Genomic DNA, 23,105 nt, shown 5'->3' on the forward strand with positions numbered 1-23,105 from the left:
CCACCGAGTGGCGCGCTACGAGCTTGTAGGTCTGCTATTTTTGAAAAAAACGAAGAACGACTGACATAGAAACATAGCTTTTTCAGAAAACTGTCAGGATGTAGAAGACATTTTTTAGAATCTGATCTCAGGTCAGAATGGAAAACTGTCAGGATGTAGAAGACATTTTTTTAGAATCTGATCTCAGGTCAGAATGGAAAACTGTCAGGATGTAGAAGACACTTTTTAGAATCTGATCTCAGGTCAGAATGGAAAACTGTCAAGGATGTAGAAGACACTTTTTAGAATCTGATCTCAGGTCAGAATGGAAAACTGTCAGGATGTAGAAGACACTTTTTAAAATCTGATCTCAGGTCAGAATGGAAAACTGTCAGGATGTAGAAGACATTTTTTTTTAGAATCTGATCTCAGGTCAGAATGGAAAACTGTCAGGATGTAGAAGACATTTTTTAGAATCTGATCTCAGGTCAGAATGGAAAACTGTCAGGATGTGGAAGACACTTTTTAGAATCTCAGGTCAGAATTGAAAACTGTCAGGATGTATAGAAGACATTTTTTTAGAATCTGATCTCAGGTCAGAATGGAAAACTGTCAGGATGTATAGAAGACACTTTTTAGAATCTGATCTCAGGTCAGAACGGGTCAGTAAGCTCACCCAGTCTCTGGAAGGCGTCAGCCATGGCCTGGTTCTTGGCCATGTCGATGAGGCCTCTGCCCAGGCAGAAATGGGGGAAGATGAGGAAGACTTTCTTCAGGATCCTGTTCACCTCGTTGAGGTACTATAGAGAGAGAGAGAGAGAGAACATAAAGTAACTGTATAGTCAATAGAAATGTCACGACGTGAAAAATATTTTGTCAGGCGAAGTCCTATAATCTGCGATTTGTAAAAAAAAACAGTGTGAGAAGAGCCCATTCACAATATAGCTCAGTGTTTCCAAAGCGTTAGCAAATGATGTAGAATTTTCCAAAATGGGTTTGAATTTGCCTCGTGCCTATAAGCCCAATTTAATTATTCATCCATTCCTTACCGTAAAAACGAATTGAAAAAAAAGTCGAGTTTCCAAAATGCAATAAAAAATAAAATCAGATGCATTTTTTTTCCTTTTCTTTTCTTTGACAAAATGTTTAGCACGGTGTTATTGATGTTGAATTGTGGAAACGCTTGCACAAGCCTCTTAATTCATTCCGTTATACTTTAGCTATTGAAAAATAGCAGATCTACAAGATCTACGAGCTTGTAGGTCTGCCATTTCCTTTTTAAATGCGGCACAAATCTTTGAATATATATTCTTTCGGAAGACTTTTTTTTCATTTCGACGTCAGGCCTAAATGTTGAAATCAAATATAGTTGAAAGCTTCGTGAATGAGGCCTCTTTACAAACACACATACAGTATGCCAACATATATATAGTCCATGTTGGCATTTTCTAAATTTATGACACTTTTGTAGTTTTCTTAACTGCCAAAAAAGTATTCTCACACACACACACACACACACACACACACACACACACACACACACACACACACACACACACACACACACACACACACACACACACACACACACACACACACACACACACACACACACACACACACACACACACACACACACACACACACACACACACACACACACACACACTTCCTCTTTCACTTCTCTCCACTATTGCTAATGATGCTAATCAAATGACGCTTCATTCCTCTCACTGTATCACACTGGAAGGATGAAGATGCTGTCTTTTAGCGGTTCAGGTAAGGATTAAATATTTGAATTCCTTTATTGGTACAGAAGGACTTTCGTGGTGCTCTCTGAAAATCACCCTGGAAACACAATTATGTATGTGTGTTACTAGAGAGGCATGACTTAACCCATTCTGACCGGGCACCCATTTTGGTGTCAGCATCATGTCATGCTTTACCTATTGAAAAATAGCAGATCTACAAGCTCATATCGCGCCACCGAGTGGCGCGATACGAGCTTGTAGGTCTGCTATTTTTGAAAAATTCGAAGAACGACTGACATTTTTTAGAATCTGATCTCAGGTCAGAATGGGTTAATCAGACCCAGTGTGTGTCCAGTGGAAACCTCGTATGAATCTGATCTCAGGTCAGAATGGGTTAAACAAATCACTGAAATGTACACCACTGAGACACTCGTCTTACCTCTGATGTTATGTGAGAATGAACGTGTGCGGCAGCATTTTGTGTTATACGTTAGCTGCCGGCGAGAGAGAGAAAGAGGCTCAACTAATGCCACCATATCGACTACTATATTATAGTTGTCAGCACTTTTACTTCTAAAAGGCAAACATTATACTTTTACTCACCACAATTATTTGAAAACTTTGGTTACCATTTATTCTATATATAAATGCACCAAGCCTCTGTCTGTATGTATGTGTGTGTGTGTGTGTGTGTGTGTGTGTGTGTGTGTGTGCACGGAGGGTAGACTGGCTACATGCCTACAGATATCGTGATTATGGAGCTGGCCTGACCTCACAACACTCCATATTTGGGCATGCCCGACACAGAATTCATAGAACTCCATATATGGGCATACAAGGGCGACAGACATAATATCTGGGGCATGCATTTCCAACTTGCATCGTTCCAAGTATAGGTCACCGCTGTAGAGGCCCCACGAGCACCGTTCTAGTTCCTTTAAAAGGGACGACATGTGGAATCTAGACTGATAAGAGTTAAAGATCAAATAAAAGGTTGTTTTAAAACTGTTTTACTGTTGTGTCCTCTTTAGATCATCAATGCTGAACAGTGTCGTGCAGCCATCCAGTGTCCACAGCAGAATTACTCCACCAAAAGCACCTGACAGTTGACCCTATAAAGACAGCCATGACGCCACAGACGGGAAGCTTCCATTGTTTCTCCTTATTCCTGTTGTTCACGCTTCATCTTAGTGCCACACTGGCTTACTTCCTGAAAGACTGCACTGTTCTTTACCCGGACAATGTCACGGCTGGTGTTTCAGTGGAATGTAAAGCTAGTGTTCTCGTTGGCATACCGGAAGACATTCCCAGAGACGTTACATCATTGACACTACAGGGAAATATCCCAAGGATACACAGGGCATATTTTTACCATCTGTCAAATCTCACATATTTGAAGCTGAGTCGTAATGCAATCATTCGTGTAGACGACGAGGCTTTTGTCCCTTTGGCGCAACTTAAAGAGCTCTATATTGTCGATAACAACCTGACAACGCTGCCAGACAACATGTTTCAGGGACTGTCTAACCTCTTGATACTGAGCTTGGACGGTAATGATATCCAATTCATCGACCGTGCCGCCTTCCAGTCACTCACGAGCTTACAGGAATTATGTCTGACGTTGACATCCAGTGAAATGACAGATGTCGTCACCGTCTTGCAACTACCACGCTTACAGGCGCTGAACATCACGATTCACGAGTTAGAGTCTTTCCAGTCAAAAGATCTGCCATTAAACATGTCCTCTGAGCTCAGGGAGTTGAGAGTTAAGTCATGGTCGCTACAAAAGTTTAGCATCACAACGGCTGTGTTTCCGCGTCTTAAGACAATCGACCTGTCGCACTGCTGTAATGACGCTGGGTGCATGGAGTGGGATATCCCAGACAAGTATTTTCTAAAGAATATAACTAAGGTGTATTTGACCGTTTCTAGTATGTCTTATAACACCACAAGAAACTTAAGAAAGGCTCTGCAGAGCCTTGATTCACTGGAGCACCTACATCTGATGATGTGGTACATACTGATGGACTGTATGGATCTCTTAAACGTTGTCTGCAAAAGACCCATACTGAGGACACTCGTCCTGTCTAGTGGCCGATATTCCTACCTTAACCTTAGTGAAACACTGTCACCTTGTACTCAACTTACCGGACTGGATATATCATTTAACCCATTCTGACCTGAGATCAGATTCATACGAGGTTTCCACGGGACACACACTGGTCTGATTAACCCATTCTGACCTGAGATCAGATTCTAAAAATGTCAGTCGTTCTTCGAATTTTTCAAAAATAGCAGACCTACAAGCTCGTATCGCGCCACTCGGTGGCGCGATATGAGCTTGTAGATCTGCTATTTTTCAATAGCTAAAGCATAACATGATGCCAACACCAAAATGGGTGCCCGGTCAGAATGGGTTAATTACCTGGCTGAACTGTCTAAGGATTCAATAAGACAACTGAATCGACTGAGTCACTTGAACCTCGCAGGTAACCACCTTTCCAAAGTGCCAGAGGATGTTAAGAATCTCTCCATGCTTCAAGTCCTCGACCTGAGTTTCAATCGTATTAATGATTTGAGATGCTCGGACTTCTTGAATTTAACCAGACTCACACACCTCTATCTACATGACAACAGCATTGTGGAACTCAAACCGTGCATTTTTCAACACCTTAACCCATTCTGACCTGAGATCAGATTCATACGAGGTTTCCACTGGACAACACACTGGTCTGATGAACCCATTCTGACCTGAGATCAGATTCTAAAAATGTCAGTCGTTCTTCGATTTTTCAAAAATAGCAGATCTACAAGCTCGTAGACGCTATGAGCTTGTAGATCTGCTATTTTTCAATAGCTAAAGCATAACATAGTGCTAACACCAAAATGGGTGCCCGGTCAGAATGGGTTAATGAGTTAAAGATTCTAACTCTGAATCGAAATTCAATTAGCAGGTATGGCGCCACATTCAAGACTGGCCTACACAAACTAGAATTATTGGATTTAAGTGGGAATTACATCTCATTGCCCCTCAAAGGGGATTTCATGAGTCTGAAATCGCTCAAGCACTTAGACATGAATTGCAATACCCATATCGGTGATTCTTGGGACAAAAACATTTTTGAAGGGCTAGATGAACTTGAAACACTTGGAATAAACGAAATAAAAATGGAAATGTCAACTCCCCATGGGTTACAATGGCAAGATGACAATACCAACTTACTGCAGAATCTGAAGGGCTTAACAATAGAATTCAGTCCACTACACCAGTTTGCAAACGTTACGTTACAGAATATGCTCTCAGGCATGAAACATTTGGAACATTTGAATGTTGCCCATTGTAAACAACCAGACCCCGACTCATTTAAAAATGTACCACAGCTGAGGACTCTTTCCTTAATAAACAGTAGTCTGAAATCCCTGGATTTACTGCCACAAACCAATCTGACTAGACTCTCCTGGCTGGACCTGAGCCAGAATGAGTTGATGGTGATCAATGTCTCTGTGTTCAGTTTTCTCCCTGGTCTCAGGTTTATTAAAATGAACGACAACCCTTTAGCTTGCGATTGTGCTAATGCCGACTTTCAGCAGTGGATGCTGAACAACAACCAAACACTGGTAGTTGACGCTCACCTCTACACTTGTGGCTTTCCTCTGGATAAAAAGGGAACCAGGTTTCTGGACTTTAACTTCCATTCCTGTTGGGTGGACGCTAGCTTCATCTGCTTCATTTCCTCCACCTGTGTGACTGTGCTGACTCTGCTCACATCCTTCATCTACCACTTCCTGAGGTTGCATCTTCTCTACGCCTACTACCTCTTCCTGGCCTTCCTTTACGACGCCAAGGAAAGAAAGAGGGGGTCTCCTCAGCGCTACGATGCCTTCATCTCCTACAACGTTCACGATGAGCTCTGGGTTTACAGAGAAATGCTTCCAGTGCTGGAGGGAGAGCAGGGCTGGAGGCTTTGTCTGCACCACCGAGACTTCCCACCAGGTAAAAACCTCTCCAAGTACTGTCTCCAAGTAATACTGTAATTCTTTTTTAAATATTATGTCTGTCTCTTTCAGTCACCAGACCTCTCTGTCTGGAAATAAAATCACACCCGTGCTGTGAAGTGAAGGGCGCTCTTATCATCATACGTCATCACGCATCCTCTCATTCTGGCCAACAACAATTTGCGTCCTCACTTTTCTCTCTAGAGCTGAGTGAGAACAGTCTACTGTGAAAAGTCTACTGTGGCACCCACAGTAGACTATGAACATAGCCGTAGCCACAGTAGACTATGAACGTAGCCGTAGTGGGTGCCACAGACGTATAGTGGGTGCCACAGTAGACTATGACGTAGTCAGTGGGTGCCACAGTAAAAAGCTATTTAGGATTGTACTGTTGTACAAGTGTGCACGACTTATTTGGAATGTGCAAAAAGGCTTGTATGTGTTTTGTTTGCAGGGAAACCCATCGTAGAGAACATTACAGATGCCATCTATGGCAGCAGAAAGACCATCTGTGTGATCAGCCGTCATTACCTGGAGAGTGAATGGTGCTCTAGAGAGATTCAGATGGCCAGGTGCAGGGGGCAGTATTGCAGATGTTATTTGCATTATTTGCATCTTATTTTAATGATGTTTGGGAGACAATAAAACACTTTCCTGGGGTTTTTTAATGTGGATAATTTGTGTTTTCAAGATATTTTAGCATTTCAAAGTGTCAAACTGTCATAGGAAACTCTCTGCCCTGTGGATCTTGGTCATTATCAATAGAACTGTCCATGCAACTTGACTGAGAATGTAAATGTCCTCTGGTCTCCTGTGTGCAGCTACCGTCTGTTTGATGAACAGAAGGACATATTGATCCTGGTGTTTCTGGAGGACATTCCAGGCCACCAGTTGTCTCCCTACTATCTCATGAGGAGGCTGGTGAAGAGAGACACCTATCTGAGCTGGTCCCAGGCTGGACAGCACCCTGGACTGTTCTGGGAGAACCTACGCAGAGCTCTGCAGGACACACCTCACACTGACAAGGCCTTGAATGAATAAGTCTATATGTACACTATACATTGTTACACATGGCGGGCTGTTTTGTTGCAAATTACCCAAACAGTTTACTGATAAGATCCTCCGAGGTTCAGTGCCCTGCAGATACCTGCCAGGCTGCCAAACTACTTCTCTAGAGTGAGTGATGTCCATGGGCATAACACCAGAGGGAGATCATTTGACCCAGAGTATAGGTCCTCTAAAATCTGGTTCAAACATGGGAGGAGTCGAGGAGATGCCAAAATGTGGAATTCCATACCAAAACCAATTCAAGATCCATATTACTCCCTCCCTTAAGTCAAAACTAAACTATAAAAGAAAACGTGGAATAGCATATAGTACCAAAAGACATACAAGTTATCGAGTAACTCCCCAAACTCTAAACTACCAACTAACTAACTAACTAACTAACTAACTAACTACTGTAACTACCAACGAGCTCATGCTTCCTCCAATGCATGAGGAGTGAGCAGGCTGTTTCTTATCACCTGACGGGGGTGTTCCCTGGTAGGACGTAGCGCGTGGAAGGAACACGTTATTCCAACCAGTACCCTTCCCCTCCATCAGGCTCCCCGGCTGACCAGGGGGAGGCAGTATAGAGACCAGGATTACTCCATGACTTTTGTGAGGGAGAACATGCACACAGAAAGGCCCTTTAGCCACCCTCACTCTTTAACTCTCTTAAATATGTTATGCGTGTCCCTGCCTATTGTTTTGTGTGAAGCACATAGGCATTGCCTTGTTGTTGAAATGTCTTACACAAATAAACTTGCTTTGCCTTGTGAAACTGTTTGCAGGACAAAGTTCAACTTATTCATTTTATGACCGCACATAAACTACCATTGTTGTTTAGGTTACTTCTTCTTTCTCGTGTCTCTACTATATTTTATGCAACTATAAAAATGTGATTTATGATGAGGTGTCACGTTGAACTCTCTCATGATTCATGATGCTTCATTCCTCTGGGAGTAACACACCGAAAGGATGCCTGTCACTGTCTGTTTAGGAGTTATTATGGTAGTAGGGTTACATATTCATATTCCTTTATACAGAAAGACTTCCAAATCTGCTCTGAAAATCATCCTGGAAACTAGTATTTCTCGTGACTTTTCTGTGTTACATCTTAAAAGGAGCATTCAGTGATTTGGGTGATTTTGGATAAAACGGCCGGTCCGCCCCGGTAACAAGATGTGCACATGCACACTCTCTACAGTGGGGGGGGGGGGGGGGGGACACGCAACAGGCCAACAGCACGCACCCCAAGGCCCGCCCCGCTCGATCCTGATTGGAGGATGTAATTCAAATGTAATTCGCTGCCATTCATATTGAAAAGTATAACAGTCTAGTTTCTAGTTGGTAGGTAGGTATGGGTAACCATTTTGACAGTCACAGTAAGGCTTCTATGGAATGCAAATGGCTGAAAGCACGGCGACTGAGAACTTAAATCCATTTTCTATATTTAATATTTAATATTTATATCAAAATTAATTGCAACCAGCCCCTCCCCAAAAAAACGGACACTGTGAGCCATTCAGAATAAGAACTAATTAAAAAAATAGAATAAATACATAATATACTCATACGTGCTTTTTAGCAAAATGCAGGCACAACTCTTCATGAGCTATCTTACTTGTACAAGGTCAGGACAATGAATAGGTGTAATGACTGTGGTTTTGGATCTTGTCTAACCCATTTTGACCTGAGATCAGATTAAAAAAATGTCTTCTATACATCCTGACAGTTTTCTGAAAAAAGCTATGTTTCTATGTCAGTCGTTCTTCGATATTTAAAAAATAGCAGACCTACAAGCTCGTAGCACGCCACTCGGTGGCGCGCTATGAGCTTGTAGATCTGCTATTTTTGAAAAAAATGTGAGCTGACGTATACCTCGTCCACAAACAGCTCCAGGACGAAGGTGGCGATGCTGCCGTTGATCCCGACGAAGAGGTTGATGGAGGTCAGGAACACGTAGGCCGTGCTGGGGACGCCGAACACAAAGGACGCCGGGTACATGAGGGGGGTGATGGACCAGCTGGAACACACAGAGAATCATCAATCAACACCAATCAAGTCAACGACCCACAGCTTATATAGCCACCCTCAGAAAACAACGTTTTATACAGGATGGCTTGTATAGAGAGAATGTCTGGCTTGAGATAACTGATAATAATACGGTAACGTTTATGTTATGGGTATTCATTTACTGTATAGAACAGTGATCAGGCCGTTATAGGTGAAAGGTGGAGCAGTTGTCAGACGACAATGAACACCCTCCGTCTGGCCAATCAGAAAGAGGCATTATGCGTGGCCATTAGGCATGTAACGATTCACTCAACTCACGATATGATTTGTCACGATATTTTAAACAAAAAAACATTTTCCAAAAAAATTACAGTTTTTTAAAATTTTATATCATTTATCTTCCCCCCCCCCCCCGAGCTCTTTTCACATTTTTTATTTAACTACATTGCATAGCAACTACACTGCATAGCATTACTTTTGACAGTGCAGAAACCAGGGGGGCAGTCAGACAGATATTTTGTGAAGCTACTAAGGAAATCGGGATTTCCTGAAAGTTCATATAATGGCCTGTTGTGGCGCTGTCATTGGGCCCAAAAAAACCAATAGCCCCATAGAAGTCCATGTATTTGGGCCCAACTTCACCTAGACTGTATTACCTTAATAAACATGGTCATGAATACTTTTTGCTTCCAGTCACTAGTTTAAAGTCTCATTTCTAATGTCATAATATTCTTTTTGGAAAATTATGGTCCCATTTATAAAAAAAATGACCATAAAGTCGCGTATGTTCTGAGGGGTGTGGCTACCGTTACAGTCTATGATCGGGATTCCCCACCCACTCGAGTCAAAATAAAAACCAACGGAGAAGAAGGGGGGGGAAGTCCCGCCTCGTTGTCTGGGCCAGCCAATGGGCCAGCTGGACCCAAACGGATCTAGAAAGATGGCGATGTACAATTCAAGGACTGACAGGCTTCATTTTACGTTCATGTTAGACCCGCGGAACGCTTTGTCCATATTTTTTACAGTCTATGGCAGAAACATAATAATTACATTTTTTTTGAAAATCGATTTTTTTATTTCAATAAATTGATTCATATCGTCGGGATTAATATCGATATATATCGATATACGATATATCGTTACATGCCTAGTGGCCATGGTGATTCATAGTCCAGTTTTCGGTGAGTTTTAGGTGACCACCGCTTCACCGAAAACTATTCATACTACCTGTATGAATAGGCTTCTTCAGCAGGCTATTTTTTTACTGTACTCTCAGGTACACGTTCTGTATTCTTTTCTCCACATTGTGTCGGTTCTCTTCCTCACCCGTACAGAAGCAGCAGCAGAACCAGAGCCGGAAGGTTCTTCTCCGAGACGTACGACTGCTGCTGGAACGCTATGAAGATCAGCACCACCATGGAGGCCGGCACCGTGTAGTTCAACTGGAACACAGACGCACACTTCTGTTTAAGCTTTGAGAATACCACGGGTGCAGTACTTAGTTTAGACAGTTTTTGGCTTAGACTAGTCATTAGTCCTATACAACTACAACCTATCTCAGGTGCTCTTTACACGAGGATCGTGTTCATAAAAAACGGCAAAATAAAGTATCATTTGCTGCTGTCATTTAGACGAGAACCGTGTCCACAGGAGGTGAAAACGCAACGAAGTGAAACCACCTCCCTGACACTTCTGTGACATCATGGCTTACGTCAGCTCTGGTCGGCTCACCCGTGTCCTACGTTTTCACATGGTGTAATAGGCATGTGTCAGTTGCTAGGGGAAACGAACAACAACAACCATGTCGGATAGTCCGGTTTGCTGGGGGTGTGATGAGGACGCGACGTTTGTTTACTTTCTGTGTAGAAGAAGAACGGAAGTAGTTCTACGCATGCGTGACTTATGTCTATGGTTTATATATGCGCTGCGTCACATGGACCCCACAAGGACACGCGCCACCTAGCGACCTGGCATATATATGCATGCACTTTGTAGCGTTTTCATTCAAGTGTGCGTTCTCATGTAAATGGTCCAAAAAAATGAGAACGCAACGGGACTTTGACGTGTTATATGGAGATGGTCGCCGTCTAAAAGAGGCCTCAAACCCTCACCCTAAACCTAACCTCCCACGGGGCAGCAGCACACCTAAACCTAACCTTAACCCATGTCTAACCAATGACTAGTCTAAACTAAGTATGCACCCCAATACCACTAGTGGCTCCTATAGGGCGGTGTCACGGTTACACATTTAAGTTTGTGATTCATTGTCTCACAAATAATTGCGATTTACGCTCTCCTGGTGAAACCTCTGCCCTGTCGGGTGAAAAATAAGTGTCTACCAGCTTGTCTTGGACAAAAATGGAAGGGAAATGACTGATTCCTCTGATTGGCTGTATACAAGCCTGCAGTCAATCATCGTTACCATGTCCCAGGTGAAGTTGGCCAGCCAGTAGAGGATGGGCTTGACCCCGCTGACGAACTGCAGGTGTTTGGCTTTGCTGACGCGCTCCTCGATGAGGAAGAGGACGAAGCTGGCCGGGACGAAGGACATGGCGAAGATCACACAGATGGACACCAACACGTCCACCGACGTGGTCATCCTGCATGGGGACACACGGGGAGACAAGACGTTATATTGATACTTTTTTTGAGTGGTGCAACCACTCCTACAACCAGCAATGTCCATGTACCTGTGTACCTGTGTACCTGTGTCTATGAGCCTGAGTATGTTACTTATTTATACCAGTAGGGGGAGCCAGAAACAGAGAGAGGGGTAGTGCTGTGTCTCTAATGAGAGAGAGAGAGAGAGAGAGAGAGAGAGAGAGAGAGAGAGGGGGGGGGGGGGGGGGAATTGCACCACTCAGTTCACACGTGTGTGTTTTTTACTTAAAGGGACACTTCACCCTTTTTGCCCCAAATTACGTTAATGACATTTAGGAGCTTTAGAACACCTTCCTGGGGGGTCTTTATGTGTGTAATATGTGGTTTTAGATTATTATTTTTTGGATTGTAGCAGTGAGCCCAGTGTCTCTGATGTCATGGACACTGGGGCTCACTTACTTCCTGGACTACATGTTGTCTCAGTAGCACAGCCCTCCCTCCCCCCTATCCACTAGGAGGAACAGTGCACCAAAGTATTATGGGAATTGTATGTCCGGGAAGGAAGTGAGCCCATTGTCAATGACATCAGAGACACTGCAGGGCTCACTGCTACAATCTAAAACCACATATTACACACATAAAGACCCCCAGGAAAGTGTTCTAAAGCTTCTAAATGTCATTAACATATATATTTTTTGAAGTGTCCCTTTAACCATTTAGGACTGAGACCAGATTCTACAACATGTCATCTAAATCATGACGGTTTTCAGAAAATGTCAGTGGTTCTCAAACTTCTATTATTAGGACCCCAAAAATGTTATGTAATTGGCCGCCGACCCCCATCTGAAAATATGTTGTTCCAGGGACCACCCCCCCCCCCCCCCCCCAGAAGCAAAGATATGAGTTAAAAATCAGACCTGTCTGAAGTGAGTGGTGCAACAGCGCCCCCTGTTGGTACCATAAACATACTATACATACAAAGGGACACAGCAAGGGACGGACACAGCTGGGCATTGATTGGAGTGGCTGCGCCCTATGGTTGCACCGCTCAAAAACGTTCGCTTTGAAAGAATATGAATTCAAAGATTTGCGCCACACTTTCAAGACTTTTCAAAAAATAGCAGATCTGCTATTTTTTCAACCGCTAAAGTATAACATAATGCTTCAAACACCAAAAGGGTTTCCCGTCCTCCTGAATGGCGTTAACCCATTTTGGTGTTTTACACATTTTGTTATAATATAGCTATTGAAAAATAGCAGACCTACCTGAGCTTGTAGCTCTGCTATTTTTGAAAAATCGTGAAAATCTTTGAATATATATTCTTTCAGAGTGAACGTTTTTAACTCAAATCTTTGCTTCTTGGGAGGTCCCTGGAACAACATATTTTCAGATGGGGGGTCGGCGGCCAATCACATACATTTTTAAGAGTCCTTGACATGAAATATTGAGCACCACTGATACAGAAACATGAGGTTTTTCAGAAAATTGTCATCATTTAGATTTTGTCTTCTAAATTCCGACGTCAGGCCTAAATGGCGTCAAGTATAAACTCTCAGCGCTCACATGGCGATCTCAGTGAGCTGCTCCTTGGTGAGGTTGAGGGGGTGGTTGTACGCCGTGATGCCATGAGACCTCCTGTCCTCCGGGGGCAGACTGGCCCTCAGGAGCCCGTTGTTCATCACGTTGACAAACGACACCATGGCGTGCCAGCCTTTGTTGTTGTACCACACCTGGATGGCAAAACGAGACCACAGGAGAGACTGAAGACGACGCACGCACACACACACACACACACACACACACACACACCGCGCACACATACGAATTACACGCGCGCGCGCACACACACACACACACAATTTATACCTTCACATTATTCTGACTGTTTAGTCCCCCTAGAAACTCCGGCAGGCGATGCAGCAGCTGGTCCAGTGAGCTGTTCTGTAACAAGATCAAAGCAACAGTCAGAATGAGTTGACACACACGCACACACACACACACACACACACACACACACACACACACACACACACACACACCATAATTAGTCCCTGTATGACCTGCGCACGCATTAGGCTCTGTTTAGTAGCCAAAAACGTCAAGACGTCTAATTGACGTCTTTGTAATGGACGCCACAGGGGCGTCAAGACGTCTCTCCCTTGGTGAATTCAAAAATAAAAAAAATCATCCATATTTTGAAAATTCCTCTAATCTGGTGTACAGGTGATGACATGCACATTAACATGCATAATAGAATTACCAATTCTTTCTTTCTTTATCATGGGAGAATTGGCACTCGGAGCCTAAACTGGTGACCACCAGGTGGCGCTGAAAGAGTTTTAACAGGCAGTATATGCTTTTTTTCCCCCAAAACAACTTCGGTGGCATACTACGTACGTACAGTATATATAGCGTATAACGGTAGACTACACTAAACCACTGACTGCATGTACTTCTCATATACAACATGATGTACTACTGTATGCAGGCAGCATGTACAGTACAGCCTCCTGCTACAGTACCTCTGTGACTGCGTAGCGGCTTCTAATCGACGTCACAGAGTCCTGGATGAGGTGAACCTGGGTGGTGGTCTGTGTGGCGCTGCCCCCTAGGGAGAAACCGCCGTATCTGCAATACAGAACAGTGGTTCGTTCACACACGCTCCTACACGGCACGCACACACAACGTACACACAAACACACACGCACGCAGACTACGCACGCACACACACACTCTCTCTATCACACTTACCGGAATTCATTGACCCATTTCTTGGTCTTCAGACTGTGAAAGTTAAGAGATGAGAGTCAACGAGGGAATGTTTTAAAAGGAACAACACATGCGGTAGCCTACTTGACATTTCTCAGGATTTACTGTTAACTGCATTCGTGACGTGTTTGACGAAGACGAGGTAAAAGCATCTTATAGAAGCACCTTTTCTTGAGGATCTGAGGGTAGGTTTTAACCAGATAGTCAGAGATGTTCAGACCAGTCATGTTCTGCAGAATGTCTCCCGTCAGCCTCTTCATCTGAAAACAAACAAACAAAATGAGAGAAAGAGTTTGCGCATCAGCGATGGTTTTCAGTGGAGTGCCAAACCCAAATCCAGTATACATAAAAAAAATAGGAATTTAAAAAATTCCAAAAAGCATTACTTTTACAGTGTTTTACTTTAGCTCTAAGCTCCAAGTCCGTCACAAAGGCACACACCTAAAAAGGAACGCTTACGTGTTTCGGCTCTGATGGAGGCTGCAGAGCCGAAACGCGTAAGCGTTCCTTTTTTAGGTGTGTGGCCAATAAAGACATGGAAATGTGAGTACTTTGTCCGCCGCTTGTTTAATTTTTGGATGTGCTACCTTTTTGGAATGTTTTATTTCCTATTTTTGGAAACAAACAACAAACAAACAGATTAAGTGCAGACATACATACATTTGTTATATATGTTTTAGTTTGGGAAATGGGTGATAAAGGCACTCAGAAATGCACATTTCTGAGTGCATCATTATGCATTGTAAAAGATTCAAAAGTCTCAACGCCAATTTGCATTCTTATATTGGATATCTGTAGGCATGTAGCATGTCTACCTGCCGTGCACACACAATTAAATTCAATTCAAAGGGCTTTATTGGCATGAGAAAACATACGTTTACATTGCCAAAGCAGAAAGAACAATACAACAATACAGCAATACAATCAAAACAAAAATGATGTACATTTGAAGGTCAGAATCTTCAATAGATCAAATTCTATGTACCAAGGTCACTCAATGCAGGTATAGTGCAGGAATAAACACAATGATTAGTCTTTAGGGTGGTTGTGTTCCATTTGATATCCTTCTCCTAACACAGCAACTCACAAATCTTGCTGCTGTGTTTGCACATTGTTGTACTTCGCCCAGCAGATATGGGAGTTTTTTGTCATTGGTCATGTTTTCAAAATCTCTGTGTGTGGTTGTAATCTGTGGGAAGTATGTGTCTCTGATGTCTTGGTACAATGGACAGATGGTTAGGAAGTGTAGCTCGGTTTCCAATTCATTTTGTGTGCAGTGGGTGCATAGTCTGTCTTCTCTCGGGATACAGGTCTGCCTATGACGGCCTTTCTCGATTGCGAGACTGTGCTCACTGAGTCTGTACCTAGTTAAGATTTTTCTTTGTTTTGGGTCGGTCACGACAGACATGATGGGTATTTCTAGTTTGAAAACAACCTGCGCCAAACCTATTTCTTTTTTTCCCCCACATTAAAGTTTAAATGTAGAAGAATCCACTCAATATAACATTTAGCCATTTCAGGATCAGTAATTGGTTATAATTTGTCCTTAAACTAGTAACAGCTGTGAGAGGTGTGCGATAACACAGACCATTGACATGCTTTTTGGTCAGCTTCTTCATTTTGGGTTTAACAACAAAATATACCTTTTCAACTATTTTCATAATTTCTATGTATAAATCATTTGAAAGATTAACATATGAGTGAAAAAGGACTGTCCTACTACAGCATTGGTTCTCAAACCTTTTAAGGTCAAGGACCCCCAGGTTTGGTATGCCATGGTTGGCCCCCCAAAATAAAATGGTTCCATTTGGAGTTATAGACCTGTAAGGGTCCATTTGGTTGATAAGTATCAATAATTTAGCTGGAATTTAACTGGAATGGACCTTTATGGAGATATGGGTTTTTTGGGGCCCAATGACAGCGCCACAACAGGCCATTATATGAACTTTCAGGAAGTCCCACGCTCCATATATCAGGACAGTCTTTTCGCAGCAAATATGGCCGTCAGAACGCTCGCCCCTACCTTTGCCTGTGTGTAGTAGTAGACGAGGTGTGTGTGTGTGTAATGCTGACCTGTGGAGGCGGCAGTCCTCCGGCCCCCAGGGGGCAGTCCGGCAGCATCCGGCGCACCTCCTCGGTGCTGCACAGGCAGTCCGGGGAGGGCCGCTCCTTGTTGCTCCAGTTGCCTCTGCTGAACATCTGCCAGGCGCTGTACGGGACCTGAGGGCGCGTGAACACGCCGCCCTGCACCGCCTCGCACTGCGCCGCCTCCCTGTACAGGAGAACAGAGCGTTGTGGCCGGGGCAACACTACTAACCCATTCTGACCTGAGATCAGATTCTAAAAGTGTCTTCTACATCCTGACAGCTTTCTGAAAAAGCCATGTTTCTGTGTCAGTCGTTATTCGATTTTTCAAAAAATAGCAGACATACAAGCTCGTAGCACGCCACTCGGTGGCGCGCTACGAGCTTGTAGATCTGCTATTTTTCAATAGCTAAAGCATAGCATAATGCTAACACCAAAAGGGGTTCCCCCCCCCAAAATGGGCTAAGCTCTAAGTCCGTCACAAAGGCACAATGGGATATTTCACTCTCGACGCGTATAGTACACATGTTGGGAAGTGCATTACTTTTTACAGTGTTTTACGTTAAAATAAGTTGAGCTTAGATAATGTGCACGGAAGATTTTAGGCCCAAACCAGACCAGACCAATGATTCGACCATGCGAACTCCTTGCAACCAAATGGCAGTTGCAAGGAATTGTATATTGTGACTCCTTAAAACTGTTTAGTTGTAAGGAGTTGCGATAGGCATGCCATATTCTGAATTACCAAAAAGAGGACACGTGTGTGTGCGTGTGCACGTGCGCATGCACATCATGCATGTGTCGTGCGTGCGCGGTTCTGTTTGAATTACATTCAGATGTCAAAATAATCTATAACAAAAAAGTTATGCTCCTACATTTGATCAAATATGCTCTATATTAGTTATGTATTTATTTAAAGCAGTGGCTCTCAAAGGTGTGATCCAAGGACCCTATGGTTCCTTGAGGGGGTTCCAATTGGACCCATTATAGGTCTGTAACTCTGAGAGTGTAACACATGGACCCAAATGGACCCTTACAGGTCTGTATAACTCAGAGTGTACTAGTACAAATGGAACCAAATGGACCCTTTTATAACTTTTAACTCCGATACTGTACAAATGGAAATATGGAATCAAATGGGACTCTTATGGGTCCATTTGGTTTTACTCTCAGAGTTATGGGGGTCCTTGAAATTAAAAAAGTCTGAGAACCTGTATGGTATGCAATGGCTTATCTCTTGTAAAAAGAGAGACCAGCCTATTCTCCAAACCATCATATCTTATGCTTTGCTAGGTTGTACAACATAATATTGGGTCAATTTCATTTGCAGAAGGACTCACCTCGCGCACAGCTGCCTTGCCTGTGTTGTTGACATGACATGGGCTTGCAGGACAGACCTTTTATTTGTGACAGACACATAGTTCCTTTGCAGACAATACAATCTGCTTCTCATTGGTCAGTCACAAAGCTAAGAAAACTGTAGCCTACTTTTTCTGCATGTCAATGATGAGATAGTTCTTTGGCATTTCAAGCTTTCCTCACGGAGAGCAGACAACACAACAGTCTACCTGCAGACACTGACAGCAGAGCAGCCAGCGAGCCTTTCTCTGACCTGCGGTCGGGACCCAGTGCTGTCAGCATGCAGAGTTATGAATAATACACATTCCGGGGGTTCGGGCTGAAAGTCCACCTCTCACAGTGTTTTTCCACTACGAACCATTGAACGTGCATTGTAATACACATTGGTCTGAATGGTCTGTGAGCGTAGCGATACATATACAGGTGATACGTGTAAAACCCCGGACATTTGAAGGAATTTATAAAACCCTCGCGGACTGCCCGGACAGCCCCCCAAAAGAGGACGTATGGTAAGCCTAAGTTGCGACTATAGTTGCATTGGTGTGGTTTTGACCTTCCTTTGTGTGGATTTCTTCCTGACTACTGTCCCAAAATGGATTTCACCGTATGCAGACTATAGTCTTTGTCTTTGTGGGTCTTACGTGCTGCTGTTGTCCGTCTCCATGCAGCGCGTCCCAAAGCCGGGCCTGTCCAGCAGCGCTTCCAGCAGGCTCTCTATAGCAGGGTTCCCCGGGGCATCGTTACTACGACATAAAACCCACACACTTGTAGTCATTCATTAAAAACCACTATTTATACATTATCATAGGGACTAATTGCAGACTATACAAACCTTATAGTCCTGTAACGAACAGTCAAAAAGTGCTTTAGTTTTTGAGATACCCCTACCGGGCTTGGGACCAAACACAACATCGTTTTTCCTCATCTCTATAAGGCCTCCCATACATGGAAATGGATTCTTGTATGAAAATATTTTACTGCAAAAGTGGTGAAATTGATATTTAACCCCAAAGTAAAAAATAAATAAAACTCATGTAGAGTCACAATGGAAGCTCTGAGAGGTTTACAACTTGGCATAGTTGAAGGCAGCCAGGACATCCCTCTACATTCTAGAAAAAGAATAATGTCAATATGTGAATGTAAATATGAGATATAGACATTTGAACACACACCTACAATAGGCGGAAATGTAAATCTATGTAGAGTGTCTTCTTTACTTATCAAAACCATTCTCTTCGTTTTCTGACAGCCCTTTTTACCGCCTGTCAAGCCTGGTGGTGTCCATCGAAAATAGCCAACGTACGAGCTCACAACGCCTCACATGGCGATAATATGATCTTTTTGGCAAGGCAATGAGGGCATTATTGCGTCTTATATACCTGAAGAAGGTGTACTGGTCGCCGTACATCCATGGCTGAAGCTTCAGGGCGGGGTACTTTCCAAACGGTGGGACGATGAGGCTGAAGAGCAGAGCCACCAGCACGAAGACAGCAGGCAGGACAATCTGTCGGAGAGCAATGTTGAGTCGCAGCTCACTGATACATTTTGCAGATTTAGGCATTTCGCTGTCCTATAGTTTTGCAGAAGATACTTTGTCGTTGCTGGAGGCAAGGTTATGATAGTTAACTAAAACTAACAAAAAAACGAAAACTAGAATTAAAAAAACATTTCAGTTAACTGAAACTAATAAAAACTAAAGATAAATTAAAAAACGATAACTAAACTGAAACTGTATTGTGTGTCCTCAAAACTAACTGAAATTATAGACAAAATACCCTTAGTTTTAGTTTTCATCAATATTTATATGCCTTTCGGATATTTATATTATAATACTTTTAAATTCATTAGATTAATTTCCTCATTTCTCCAACAAGTTTTACGGCAGTTTTCAGCACCATACGGCAGCATGTAGCCACGCTAATCCTAACCCACAAATAAACCAAAGTACGAAAAAAACTAAAACTAAACTATAACTAAACTAAAACTAAGCATTTTCACCAAAATAAAAACGAAATAAAAACTAGCAAACCCGCTCTAAAAACGAACTAAAACTAACTGAATTAGAAAAAAATATGTCAAAACTAACTAAAACTAAACTAACTGAAAAAAAAAAAAACTATTATAACCTTGAGGATTCCCTGAACATCATAATATCCAGTCGTTTAGCTGACTATAGACCTGTACGTGCCCAGTCGCAGTCTTGGGAACGATAATTATACCTAATGATATACGTCGTCATGGCACCCGTTTTGACTGTCAGCCGGTTGTCCCACATCATGGAGATCTGATCTGTGTATGTGCCTGTGTGTGTGTGTGTGTGTGTGAAGACTGCAAACTGTACAAAGTACAAAGTGTACTTGGCAATCAATCGGGGACCCACTCACTGGCAGAGCCTGATTGGTTGAGCCTGCAATTGGCTGGAAATTGCACAGTAAAGGAGTTGGCCTGGCCCAGGTGAAAGGAGTTGGCCTCATTATAGGCCCACTGGCAGAGCCTGGCCCAGGTGAAAGGAGTTGGCCTCATTAGGCCCACTGGCAGAGCCTGGCCCAGGTGAAAGGAGTTGGCCTCATTAGGCCCACTGGCAGAGCCTTGACCAGAGCCTTTTGTGGTGGTTCTGGAGAACCGTGGGTCCGACCGACTGGATACCTGGCACTGCACTCCCTGTGGGGTGGTGTGGAACGCGTGTGTCGAATGTGAAGTCGGTGGGTCAAACGGTTTTCGAGTTACGTGCATTACAACCGGACACACGCGTACAGTACGCACGCACGGCCGTACACAGAGACGTGGCGCATTCATAGTAGGACGGTGTTGACTTGTATCTTTTCTTGCATAATAGTGGGCAGGTATAGAGCACTGAAGTCCTGACGTAACTCGCTCATCCCGACGATTCCCCTGGTTCGCGGAAGTAATTTCTCTATGGAGAATAACATGGGGTGATCTTAATATCGTCTACTATAAGCGTTGTGGTCCAAAAATAAACAAGCTGTCTCGGCATTATTGTTAGGGAGGTGTCTCTGTATCGTTTGCAACAGTCACTCATATATGATACAGTCTGCTTCTAGCGAAAATCTAACTAATTCAGCAGCAGTAACATTAGCGTTTTCTCTCAGTCAGTTGATTCTTCATATCCATATGAGTGAAGCGGCCGGGGTGACATGTTTATTTTTCAAACACAGTTGTTATATGAGGCGATCTAAAATCGCTTCAATGGGGATTTCAATGCAACTAAACAAATACATGAACCTGGGGACTGACGCCCTCTACTGAAAGTGACGTCAGACTTCGGTGCTCTATATGTTTGGAGAAATACTTTGTCGGGGTCGAGACTAGAACTCTTTTGTCGTCAGCGTTTTCCTATATATACCTGAGCAAAAAAGCCCCTGCGACTGCGTCGAGCGTACAGCCAGCGCTTGATGAAGAGAGCTCGTAGCTGCTGCCAGGTCAGCCACCAGCCGGTCAGGGGGGCTCCGCCGTGTCCGTCCCCGCTCAGAGGGTCTGTCTCCTGGGGCTCTGGATCAGGAAAGACCCAGGCCATAATATAGCAACGGAGAGAGAGAGATAGGCCGAGATTGGAGGAGACGTGGGACATCGGTTAGTTATAGACAGAATGATGATGATGATGATGATGTTTATAAAATAAAAAAAGTTTTGGCAGGTTATTAGTGATCATGTGCCAATAAAAGGTACCTTTCTTGTGAAGTCTTTTCCTTCCTGGCAGCAGTGCAGAAAGAAAAATAAACAAATGGAAACTCGTGGAGCAGTGCCATTCAGTGTTGAGAGAGAGAGAGAGAGAGAGTGTGTACGGTGTGTGTACTGTGTACACATACAGTGTGTACACACATACAGTGTGTGTGTGCGTACCAGGCTCTGGGTCTTCGGCCACCTCTCTCCCAGCTCTCTGCCCAGCCGGGTGCTGCGGTCCCTGGGCTGTGCCGGCGCGTCCTGGGCTCTGCGCCGGCTCTGCGTCCACTCCGGTCTCCTCTGCCACGCGCAGAAAGATCTGCACGGCAAACATTTGACAGTTCAAAATGTAGAAGACGTATTTCCTTGGAGATCCGAGTACGTACCCACGTCGTCTGTCTCATCTAGCTACTATTATAGTAATGATAATAACGACAGCATTTACAATAAAGGTATACGCTCTTAACTCTGCTCCCCCAAACGCAGGCAAGCATGCCTGCTTGGTCAGGGGAGAAATCTCATTTTGACCGTCAGGCAGTATCACTTGTCCAACCAGTAGTGGTCAAACCAGACCAGGGTCACAGTGTCTCCATAGAAGAGCAGGGTGACCAAACAGCAAATAATGATTGAGAGGAGATTGGTCAAAATAAAAATGGATTCACTAAGAAGTTACATAGTGTATACTGTAGCTTTAAAAAGTCGAGAATAATTACAGTAAAAAAAAAATAAGGCACTAAAATCACATCAGGCTATAGTAAATAGGGTTAAACTGGTTGGAACTGTGCATTTGTCTATAAACGTGTATTAAAATGCGTGATCTACAAGCTTAACGCGTCACAATCATAGACTGTAAAAAATATGGACAAAGCGTTCCGCGGGTCTAACGTGAACGTAAAATGAAGCCTGTCAGTCCTTGCAATGGAAGTCGCCATCTTTCTAGATCCGTTTTGGCCCAGTTCAGGCCAGCTGGCCCATTGGCTGGCCCAGACAACGAGGCGGGACTTCCCCCTTCTTCTTCGTTGGTTTTTATTTTGACTCGAGTGGGTGGGGGATCCCGTTCATAGACTGTAACGGTAGCCACGCCCCTCAGAACATGCGCGACTTTATGGTCATTTTTCTAATAAATGGGACCATAATTTTCCAAAAAGAATATTATGACATTAGAAATGAGACTTTAAACTAGTGACTGGAAGCAAAAAGTATTCATGACCATGTTTATTAAGGTAATACAGTCTAGGTGAAGTTGGGCCCAAATACATGGACTTCTATGGGGCTATGGGTTTTTTTTGAGCCCAATGAGAGCGCCACAACAGGCCATTATATGAACTTTCATTTCCTTAGTGGCTTCACAAAATATCCGTCTGACTGCCCCCCTGGTCACAATGCATTGTGAGTTTGTAGATCAGTTTTTTTTATCAGCTATTTTCACTTAGCTGATAAGTGACAGACAGACAGACAGACAGACAGACAGACAGACAGACAGACAGACAGACATCCAGGAAGGTATATATCTAAGGACAGCTGCGGTCGCCGGTGAGTTCATGACCCCTTGACCCCTGCTACTGTATGTGGAGGTGATCTATCACCGTCCATCTCTCTATCTGTTGATAATCTGACGGCGAACATAATCCCATTACAGAACACAGACACGTCCACAAATACACACACATCTCCTGCTAATCTGAGGCTGAGCTGGATGAGACAGCACGCGCACACACACACACACACACGGTACGGACACACACACACACACACACGGCCACACGCACGGACACACAATAAATGAACTGGCAACTGAGCTTGCACGCATTCAAACATTCACA

General features: G+C 43.5%; 2 protein-coding genes across 2 annotated transcripts in view; one reads left to right on the forward strand and one right to left on the reverse strand.

Moving 5' to 3' along the window:
- abca7 (ATP-binding cassette, sub-family A (ABC1), member 7) overlaps window positions 1-23,105 on the reverse strand; it is a 123,654-nt gene that overhangs the window by 46,956 nt on the left and 53,593 nt on the right. Inside the window, 14 exon segments of the mRNA XM_080770351.1 lie at window positions 656-779; window positions 8,652-8,796; window positions 10,113-10,228; window positions 11,209-11,386; window positions 12,952-13,118; window positions 13,255-13,329; window positions 13,911-14,016; window positions 14,140-14,172; window positions 14,323-14,417; window positions 16,231-16,429; window positions 18,243-18,344; window positions 18,981-19,105; window positions 20,966-21,111; window positions 21,463-21,601. Of these exon segments, the coding sequence (XP_080626477.1) occupies window positions 656-779; window positions 8,652-8,796; window positions 10,113-10,228; window positions 11,209-11,386; window positions 12,952-13,118; window positions 13,255-13,329; window positions 13,911-14,016; window positions 14,140-14,172; window positions 14,323-14,417; window positions 16,231-16,429; window positions 18,243-18,344; window positions 18,981-19,105; window positions 20,966-21,111; window positions 21,463-21,601 (1,750 nt within the window).
- Window positions 5,271-6,767, forward strand: LOC308319511 (toll-like receptor 13; the record flags this gene model as incomplete). The annotated part of the gene is made up of 3 exons (XM_080769616.1): window positions 5,271-5,724; window positions 6,181-6,298; window positions 6,548-6,767. The coding sequence occupies 3 exons, from the start codon at window positions 5,271-5,273 to the stop codon at window positions 6,765-6,767; spliced, it is 792 nt and encodes a 263-aa protein (XP_080625742.1).

Source organism: Protomyctophum bolini, assembly GCF_963924005.1.
Source record: "Protomyctophum bolini genome assembly, chromosome: 8".
Lineage (NCBI taxonomy): Eukaryota > Metazoa > Chordata > Actinopteri > Myctophiformes > Myctophidae > Protomyctophum > Protomyctophum bolini.